The sequence below is a fragment of the Poecilia reticulata genome, linkage group LG20 (genome assembly GCF_000633615.1).
Source record: "Poecilia reticulata strain Guanapo linkage group LG20, Guppy_female_1.0+MT, whole genome shotgun sequence".
NCBI classification, from domain to species: domain Eukaryota; kingdom Metazoa; phylum Chordata; class Actinopteri; order Cyprinodontiformes; family Poeciliidae; genus Poecilia; species Poecilia reticulata.
Window position 1 is genome coordinate 5791584 of NC_024350.1, and position 11067 is coordinate 5802650.

At 36.9% G+C, this 11067-nt stretch overlaps 1 protein-coding gene across 1 annotated transcript in view; it reads left to right on the forward strand.

Moving 5' to 3' along the window:
• The first annotated feature begins 7776 nt into the window (after window positions 1-7776).
• The window catches only part of LOC103482369 (serine/threonine-protein kinase pim-2-like), an 8987-nt gene continuing 5696 nt past the window's right edge, over window positions 7777-11067 (forward strand). The window contains exons 1-4 of the mRNA XM_008438494.2: window positions 7777-7916; window positions 9025-9267; window positions 10113-10220; window positions 10348-10442. Of these exons, the coding sequence (XP_008436716.1) occupies window positions 7862-7916; window positions 9025-9267; window positions 10113-10220; window positions 10348-10442 (501 nt within the window). The 5' untranslated portion in view covers window positions 7777-7861. The remainder of the gene's footprint in view (window positions 7917-9024; window positions 9268-10112; window positions 10221-10347; window positions 10443-11067) is intronic.

Consider the following 11067-nt stretch of genomic DNA (forward strand, 5'->3'; position numbering starts at 1 on the left):
AAGTGTCTGGGTTAGGAGAAGGAAACTGACTCTTTGTCCCGAAGGAGAACGTAGGTGCTCGTTCTGTCCGCTGAGGAACCCTACGCCGTTGACCCCAGGCTCGGCTCACAGGACGCTGGCACCGGGGTCCACCCATCCTCATCACTGAAGTCACTTTGACGAAGGTTTTTTTTTCTTCTTTTTTTTAAATAACTGAATGGAATCAAAATGCTATGTTAAATAAAAACTGTAAAATATGTTGATGTAAAAATAATGATTTTAGATATACATTTATATCTAAAATGTATATCTAAACATTTTAGATTGAATGCATTGAAATGTAAATGCATTGAAATGCATTAAAAATATTATTGTGGACTTTGCACACCTTTTTGGTGACACATGCTCAATTTCATTGTGCCCGCAGTGCAGCATAATAGACTTCAACAAGTTTCAACTATACAATAATTATTTTTCTTAAATGATTGACAGGGGTAAACATTTTATTATGCAATTGAATCTGATGTAACTATTTTTCTTATTTGATATTTTTTGCATATTCTACATACCCCAGTTGCAACTTGTCACCCTGTTAGAACGTCAACCTTTTGCCTTCAAAAAGACTACAATTTAAGAAAAGCCATTTATAGGAAGTGACATCAATTGGTTTTGGAGGGAATTCAAACAGAACACAACGTAAACTACTCTCTCCTTTATTTTATCTTAAATATATAAAACCTTTATGTATGCTGAAGGTGGTTGTCTAAGGAAGCAGAGGGCAATAATTGGCCGCCAATACAGGTGTCAGCAGAGACTTCAGTTCAGTGTGTTTGGATTGTTAAAGGGGAAAATTAACAAATACCAACACAATCTAAACATGCGAAGTACAACAAAAAATAAAATAATAATAATAAAAAATAAACACAAATCACGCAGTGTTGATCTTTCTTCATGAGATGGTTTGTGTTTGTTAATGATCTTTGTTCTTGTTTGATGTTGAAGTGTTTAATACTTAATTAAATTTGAATTAAATAGACAATATTAAAATGTAGTCACATTTTTGTATAAAAGGAATCTGTAAATAATTGTAATATGAACAGGATCTTGCACAGCTGATGTTTTAAATGACAGGTACGTATTTTTGTAAAACTTTTGTCCTCCGTTGTTTTTTTTTGTTTGTTTAATGTTAAAGAAAAATACTTTGTCTTGTACATAAATTAATATTTTAAAAGGAGTTTTTTTGTCTGTAAAAAATTATGAATTAATCAAACTCACTACATTGTTGAATTGTGAACAGAGGGGCCAAACAAAGTCATCCAGAGGGCCACAAATGGCCCCTGGGACACACTTTGGACATCCCTGGTTTAGAGAAAAGGTCATGGGATAGGCTATAAAAACGAATGGAAAATCTATGGAAATCAATGCAAAGTCCTTGTGAAGATAAAATTATATACAATTGTATTGTCCAAAGTAATAACAGGCAGATGATGAATGAAGATTCAAACAGGACAAACATGAGAACTTACCCAGAGTTAACAACACTTCTATAGTCTCTCTGGAGATCCCGGCTGCCTCAGCCATGACTTTGTGATTAAACTCTCCATGGCTGATTACTTTGCAATAACGGTGCAATGGGAAGGCAGCAGATGAGGCTCATGAAGGAAATAAGATGAGATTTCCTAACCAGAAAAGGTGGAGCAGCAGAGCTTGAAGGCCACGCTCACCCTGGGGATGCTGGGAGCTGTAGTCTCAGTAACAGAGAAAGGGACTGCTCAGGCATCACGTGTAGTCACAAAAAAAATAAAAAATAAAATCACTGATTCTGATTCCAGAAAGGAAAACGGCAACAAAAGTAATGTGAATAGATAAAAAAAAAAAATCTGATTAATATACAAAACTACACTATGAAAAATTAAAGTGTAAGAATGCTAGGAGGAATAAAGATATGATTCAAAACAAATCAGTGTTGCTTAGTAATAATTCAGCAGATAAAAACCTTCATGGAGAGACAGAATAGCTTATTAATATACAAACCTTTCAAATAGCTTCCCTTCATGGTTTTACGTCAGACAACGCTGCAGCAAGTAAACCCTCAAACGAGAGACAAGAGTCTTCATTTATTGGCTCTTGTCAGAAATACTGAGCTTGGTATTAAGCATTACAACGTGTTGCAAATCTCACCTCATCTGGGATCTTATTTCCTCAACCAACACAAGATATTGCATAATGACATGGAAGAAAAAATGATATGTGGTTTTTAAGATTTTTTGCAGACAAAAAAATTGACGTATGTGCATTTTATATTTATTTGATGCCCCTAAATAAAATCTAGTGAAATCCATTGCATTTCAAATTCTCCTTATAAGTAGATAGAACCACCTGTTCTGGAGAGTATTTTCTAAATGGCTAGTTTTTACAGTGTTTGTGTATTTCTGTTCCCTTTCACAAAATGGAATGGAGGCTCCTGAAAGCCTGATTATGGAGCGTCAACTGAGATGTTCTTTAGTGGTGTGGTGGAAGCAGCGGCGTCCTCAGTGTCCTGAAGGTGCAGCGATTTAATCAAGTGAAAGAAAAGCCCCTTAATGGGATCACACATCCAAACACTGTTGGATGACAATATTGATTAGAGGCACACATTAATCTGTCAGCTCACACTGGAAATTACTGACATGATCTGGAATAAATGGTCTCAGTCTGAAGCTTTCAGTAATGGACGCTCATCATCACTTTACAATAAACTAAAAAAAGCTTTCAGTGATAAGATTTTTTTATATATATTTTAGGCAAATGTCTTTTTCTTTCATTGCAAGCAATTAAAATGTCAACAAAACAAATACAGAAAACAGAAAATCATGACTGAAATGTTTCCAACAAAATAAATTGCCACACAATTTCTTCATCAAATTGGTAAATCATATATACAGTTGAAAACAGACACGTGCACCTTTTTTTAGGCTAAACTTTTCTTTGATTTAGTCACTCAGAATTACCAAAGTTACTTATATTCGCTTATGACAGACTGGCGACCTGTCCAGGGTGACCCCGCCTCTCGCCCGGAACAAATAGCTGGAGATGGGCACAAGCAACCCTCCTGACCCCACTAAGGGACAAGGGTGTAAGAAAATGGATGGATTTCTATTCACCAAATGCCTCAGTAAAGACACAAAGAATATGTGAGAGATATATTAACTAATATTTTCAAAATCATAAGTTTACATACACTTCCTCAGTATTTGCTAGCATTGCCTGTGATTTGGTTTCTATTAACTGTATGATTGCGCACATATTATAAAAACTTTTTGCGCTAGTATGTGGTTTTACAGCCATATTGAAACATTTTTCTCATGTCACACGAACCACGTGATCAACAGCCGCATGTTACTTCTGGTAAAAAGGATGAAGACGACGAGAAGTGGTAGGAAGATGATTTTTGTATTCTGGTGTAATTTACCTAAATGAAACCCAGAATGAGTCAATCTGCAACATTTCTTTAGATATATTTACTGGTGGATTGTTTGACAGTTATCATTTTTGTTTTATGTTGTAGTGGCCAATTCATTATGAGACAAAATGAATTAATTATAAAAACCCTAAAAAAACGTGTTGACTTGTGTTTTGTGTCAGAACAAAGCTTCTCCGCATACTTGTGGAGAAAAAGCGAGAGGCAAGGTAAGTTTACAGAGCTCAGCTGGCTAAACTTGGTTAGATTACAATGAAACATGATGGAATCCACTGGAGCCTCAGGCATAAAGTGTGCAGCTTCCACACTAAAAACTGGTGTAGGGACCAATTTAGAAATGTGCGGCCCACCAAAAAAGTCAGATGTGGCTCTACAACAGTGACATGCGTAAAATGTTGAGAAATAATGCTGAAATTTGCACAAACATTAGTTCATGCATTGCAGAAATCTAATGTTTCCAATCTCTGAAGTCCATTTCTTTAAATGCAAAATCAATCTACTCAAGAATAGAAATAACATTACTCAAGTAAAAGAAAAAAAATACAGTGCAGAAAAACTATTATCATAAGTACCCTTTTCCCCAAAAAACTTACTCAAGTAAATGTAACCAGTATTACCCACTTTTGAACACAGACATTAACAATATAGCATATTCTTTTTAAGAAGCTTACGGTGATATATTCGCACTAGCTAATCATCATTTAGCTAACATTACCTGCATCCAACAGCATTACTCGACTCACTCTGTTAGCTTGGAGGAAAAACACTGTGCATTCATTTGCCTTTTGCTGGTTTGCTGCCATGTTTCTAACACACACTAGTCTCTCCACTGCACCAGCAAGTCGCTGCTGCATCGGAGATAAAACGGTGCGAGACGTTGCGTTTAAAGGCGGCTCGGAAAAACATGCTACGACATGTTAACAATGGATTAAGCAGTTGTGGCGGCAGAAAAAAGTGCAGGAGACAGAGGACACAGATAAGTGCGGGAGCCCCTACTGTATCAAATAGAAATAGGAATAATAGAGAGTTGGCCACTTTGAAATTACTTGTTGCTGAAAATGTGCTACAAATAAAATTACCTTACCTTACTCTGGAGTTAGAAAGAAAGAAAAAAAAAAAACACTTTCAGTCCAGGAGGGGTTGGTATGTCTGACTCTGTGGGCAGGTAGTGACCGCCCATGCCACAGGCCGCAGGACCTGTACAGTGGCAGTTTATAACATGGGCTTCATGGGCAGTTGCCCAGGGTGGTATCAGAAAGGGGTGGGGCACCCCAGAACTAGAAAATAAAATATATCTAATCTATCTGTTGGCACTTGAACAAGTTTGCTACTACTTGCATCCACATGTGGTGGGGTAAGTTTCTCTTAGTTGCTGGTGAGAACTGGGAGACTCCACATATTTACTTGCTTACCTAAGCATTAAGTTAAAATGAAAAATATCACTGAATGCTGTTATTTTTTTAGGAGACGGCATCAAGGGTGAAATTGCTTATTCCAGGCTGAACAGAAGAAGTGCTTTTTGTCAGCTTCTGTGTTTTAATGTAATCTTACCATTTTGTGTAAAAACAGAAGATTACACAACATGCTGGAGTTTTTTTTCCAAACGAGAGAACTATTTTATTAATGCCTTTGCTAAACATTACTTGATAGTTCACCAGCATCTAATCTACATTTCTTAATCAACAGAAGGGTCGTTTTGAAAAGTATCCCATCTGTTTTTAGGCGATTCATAGGCCTTAACCCAGAAAGGGGAACAAAAGCTGCAAGCTTCAAAGTGACATAAAAAAAAATACAGGACGACTTGAGCAAAAAAAGAAGACAGCAGTGAACCCACATGTCTCCACTCTCCTCTGCAAGTTCATGGACTACCAATGGAACTTCTAAAATGGTAAAATTACACATTTACGCACAGTCAGTTCTCTCTATGTATTCTTTGCTAAAACATTCTCTCCCTCTCTGTCTCTCCCTGTCTTCATTTTTCTCTGCCTCTATTTCTCTGTATCTGTTTTGTCCATTTCCATTAGACTGACAGGACAGCTACAACGAGCAAATATCAGAGAAAGATTGTCTGTCCACCAAATCTGTCCTTTTCATTCTGTCTTAAATATGATTTAATGTGCTGTTTATGTCATGTGTTAAAGCTGTTCAAGCTTTAAACTTGCCCAAATGTCAAATTGTACTGTTAGGATTGCTATAAAGTGGGCCAATTGCAATTTTATTTCATATAAATACATAAACAAGTGTATAACTTTCAAATAAAGTACCCATATTCAATGTTTCACAAGTGAGTACACCCCTCACATTTCTGCAGATACATATCTTTTCATGGGACAACAGTGACAAAATGACACTTTGACACAATGAAAAGTAGTCTTTGTGCAGCTTATATAACTGTAAATTTATTCTTCCCTCAAAATAAGTCAATATACAGACATTAATTTCTAAACAACCAGCAACAAATGTGAGTACACCCCTAAGAGACTAATGTCCGAATTGAGCACTGCTTGTCATTTTCTCTCCAAAATGTCATGTGACTAGTTAGTGTTACTAGGTCAAAGGTGTGCATAGGGAGCCGGTGTGTGTGTTCAGTTTTCTAGTACAGCTCTCACACCGTCTCATACTTGTCACTGAAAGTTTCAACATGGCACCTCAAGGCAAAGAACTCCGAGGATCTTAAAAAACGAAAATTGCAGGCATGAAGTGTCATTGTACTTCATGTAAAGTACCAACTCATGTTGCAGACGTCTAAGAATCACTGAAGTCTATTTCTTTATGAAAAATCAATCTACCCAATTATAAGTAGCAATAGTTCATAATTACTATTACTACTACTATTACTAAAAGTAAAAAGTACAGTGTCCCAAGTATTCACTGTAACCAAGTCAGTTAGTCAAATAAACATAGTAACTACCACCCAGCTCGGAAGATGGATAGCAACAAAATGAATACTGAGAGGGAATAGCGTAGCTGTCCAGACTTTTATTCAACCTTACGAGGAGCAGGAAGCAAAACTTCACAGCCGCGCTGTGAAGCCGAATAAAAGCCGTTGATCATCAATTGACATTTCACTATTTTTAAAGCGGGTGAACCACGAGTAAACTTGAGCTTGACACATAACGTCATCCTTGTAAGCGGTCTTCAACATTTGAACGGTTTCCGATGCTTTTTTTCCCCGAGCAGGAAGCAAAGCTTCAGCCGCGCGCTGCTCATAGAACYTCTCCATGAAGAAAAACGACGGCTGGACAAAACAGCTCTTACAAGAAAATTCACTGCGGGTAGATGAAACCTTCCACACCAACGCCGCTTGGCACACTGATTGAGAAGGCGTGGTGGAACAAATAACTAGCGGCAGAATCGTGTACTACGAAAACTGCGCGTGCAGCAGCGTAATTCTGGAAACTTTTTGGACCCTCTCGTACGTTAACAGAACAGAACCCGCCTCGGGCCCTCCTAAAAAAAAAAAACCCACGAAGAAGAAAGAAAGAGCTCCTCTTAAAGGCACAGCACAATTCCTTAGCTATGGATCATCTTTAGTAAATAACTGATCTTGTATGTAACCATACTAACTGAAAAGGAAAAATAAATAATCTTGCATTATCAATAATTACTTATTGCTTTCATATGACTCTTTCAGATTGAAAATGTTATTATTAATTCTGCTGCAAAAAAAAACAGATTGAAACTCGATTTATTCACTACATGTTTATGTCTGTAAGGTTGAGATGGAACTGCACATGAAAACGGCCCTTTAACTCTTCAGACTACCAGCACAATAGAGACACAATCAAAACTGCCAGATGACTCATTACCCTGCGATAATAACTTAGAAATAGTCCAAATAGTTTAGATGTATTTTTATTTCTTTCCTACTAATGGGAAGTTTCTGTTTATATCATAGGTTTGAGGTGTATTTCTACCCTAAAGAAAAACATAGAAAACTTCAGATATTTCACAACGAGACATTAATATGGAAAAACCTTACATAACCTTATATTAGAGCAGAAAGTACGGCGGCCACTGTAAGAAAGGCTTACAGTATTCAATTATGCTGCAAGAACTGATCAGTACAGTATTGCGAGGGAACGCAAAAGTTTTGCGAGGGGACACAAAAGAAAAAGAAATCCCTATGTCCCCCAGAGGGCTCTGTAGGGATTCATTGCTCTAAAAAAGTTTGATTGTGGGGATTTTTCTGTGTTCTGCAGGTTAGACCTAAGTCAGAGGGCTGCTAAGCAACATCACCTCCATTCTGACATTTATGACCACATTTTGGAATGTTATTTTTGATGTCACTGGTTGTTGTGAACCCAACATTCTATTTGAGTTCAGTTTGTCAGAAATCTCTGACAGAGTGAGACAAAACTACAAGAGATAAAACTGCCAACACTTGTAGGTGAAGTAATCGATGCTGAAATCTAAAAAAAGATGTTCAAAGAACCTAAAAGGAATGAAAAAATGCCAGCCCTCATAAGACAACAAGGTAAAAGAGTTCATTATCAACATATGGCGCATATCTTGATAAAGATGAGTATAGATTTAAAAGTTTGTTCATTTTAGGTACTGATTAGTATAATTTAGAGATTTAGAGTTTTTATCATTAAGAATTTATGTTACTGACTTGTCTGTTGTTGGGAACTTTGAGATCTGTGATAGTTTCACCCAGAAGCATGTGTTTTGATGAACATGGGTTAAAAGCTGAACAGTTTGTGTAATAAAGTCTATGATCAGATATCAGCCTCTGAGGTGATGTAGAAATAGGGGAGGGTGATGTGGACTTATTGTTTTAACACAACATTGTGCTGTACTATTGCAATAATGATAAAAGTGGCAATAATATGTATTTTCTTACTTTTTAGGTAACTGTATGACTGTGACATTAGCAATGTCTCCATTGACCATATAATTGTGCAATTTGACATTTTGAAAGTACATTTGCTTCATGGAAACACATCAGTTTAGAAAAAACCCCCATGTCATTTATTTTGCAACACTACAATAGAAAAACTTTTTTTGCATCACACAAGTCACATGACTCGTGTGATGCAAGTCATGTGGCAGGATGTTGCCATTGGCAACATCCTGCCACTGGCAACATCCTGCGCCAGTGGCAGGAGGTTGCCACTGGCGCAAACCACAAATAAGACGGTGGCAGGAAGTAGTTTTAGGATAATGGCACTGCATGTTTTTTTATGACTTTTGTATTAAACTTATTCACACATGATTTGTGTTTCCTATTCAACGTAAATACCACAAGTGTGAAATTTAGAGTTTTCTGCACTTATGTAATATGAACACAGCCAATGTGTCACAGCAATTATAGACCCACAAACACTGATCTTTAAAAACCATCCCACTTGTATTGCGCTTCTTTAGGGCTCCAGTCGCATAAAGACGTGTGATTTTTAATGCTAAACTGCACACAGAATTAAACATTAATTCAAATTTATCATGACAGTGAAAAATCGGAATTCTTATTATAAGACATATGTCACTATAAATGATATAAGTGCCCACTCCTATCTAGAAATACTTAATATTTGATAAATTGCAAAGAATAATAATACAATTTTCCCTATATGTCGCTTTAGAGAACAGCAGCAGGCCAAAGAAAAGGAAAATATCTGAAATTGAGACCCCCAGAAAAAGGCGGAGGGTCTCTGACATGGCCGGATCGTCTTCAAGCTGCCAGGAACAGATGAGGACGAGGAGCATGGTGGAGAGAAAAATGAAAGAAGAAGCAGAGGAACCTTCACCGAAGGCCAAGAGGAAGAAAATGGAACTGGAGCAGGACCAGAACAAAGAGTCTTGCTGCTCAACGGACGTCAGTGCAGGTTGGCTGCTTTGGTGAAACTATTGTCAGTTTGCACTCAGAACCTCAGCATGATTATTAAGCTGCTGCTTAACAATAGCATATTAAAGTTAAAGGGAGGGAAACAGCACAAAGAAGAAAAAATACTTTGCAAAAGTATTCATAAATCTCACATTTTTACATTACACTACCAAATGACATTTGTATTTTATGTGTTATCACAAGGTTGCATCACTTAAATTCCTTTAAATTCCACTGAAATTAGGGACAGAAAATACTCTGTAAAATATTTATAAGCCACTAAATTGAATCTTTACATCAGGATGTTTTTTTCTTAAGGCAACTGAATGATAATATATTCATGTTGTTTCTATGGGTTATTCCCACTGCTAAAGTGCCAGCTAAATCTGGTACTTTACAGAAGAGGACTTGAGATTTAACCCTGTAAAGCCTGAACTATGAAATACTTATCAGAATATTTCATTTTTGATGTGGATTACTTGTTGAATCTTCTGATTACAACAAAAGAGACGAGCCGGGAGTCAAACCATTTGACAGCCACATAGTATACAGAGACTTTCGAACCATGGGTCTCAAACTTTACTCCGTTACCTTGTGTAACTGAAACAAGACCCGGTCCCAAAAATTCTCCAAAGGATGGACAATCTTCTCAAAATGGGCCAAAAATTGCATAGCATAGCTTTAATTGAAGGTATGTTTTAGGAGAAATTACTGATTCATGTTGGTTCATTTGTAAACTGTACACATTTGGTTATATACATCAGGTTTTTCTGGGATAGGAAACACACTGAAAATGTACAGGTCTGAGAAACTCGTATATCAAACATAACATGTTTGACATTACAGGGATCAGAAAGAGGAATCCGAAAAGGAAGATGGAGGACTTGGAGGAACCACCAACCAGGAGGAGGATGAAGATGGTGATGGAAGAAGAACGAGAGGATTCCCAAAGAGGTTGGAGTTTATGTAGTAATAGATTTGTAGCATAACCATTTATTATGGGATAGAAATAAGATGTGATCATTAGATCCAAGCTTCAATTCTGATGCTTTTTGAATTTCAAATGTCTTCATGTGGTTAGCTGCATTACTGCAGAAATACGTTGAGCTGCATCTGCTGGGAGACGGAGGCTTCGGGTCTGTCTTTGCTGGATATCGGATAGAGGGTAAATTACCTGTAAGTATTACCATCTCTGACACAAACACACAGAATTAAATTTAGAAAGCCACACAGTAATTTTTAGATTTTTTTATTATCTACATACAAAGTTAAAATCAGATGTAGTTCTCTTACATGTAGTAATCAGTAGGCGGTGCCAGACGTTGTACAAGCCTCAGACAGAGTTTGTGGCAGTGTTCTCAGCTTTACGATGTCTGTATCAGACTGTACGTTGAAGATGTTGGTCGGAAATTAAGCAGAACATTTTACAATCAACTGTTAAACTTGAAAACGCTCAGAAACATGTTTTGAGCTTTTTCATAAACACTCAGAAAATGATTCAGTTTGAATTGTTTTGAGCTAAAATCAACTAAAAGAGAGATTCAATCTGACTATCTGTTAGTCTTCCAACAATCTGAGGATTTTAACTCTTCTCAACAAAATCTGACTCCTACTGACTTCCGGTAGGGAAAGTTTGACTGATACTAAGAAAATGAGGTGGAGAGCACCGGAGGTGAGCCTTTTTTCATTCAGTGTCATCAACAGAAAAAAAAAAAAAACGGCAGGAAGAGACGATAAAGACGATAATTAAAATTAGGTCGATAGGTTTAATTTATCGTGTGATTAATTGATTATATATATA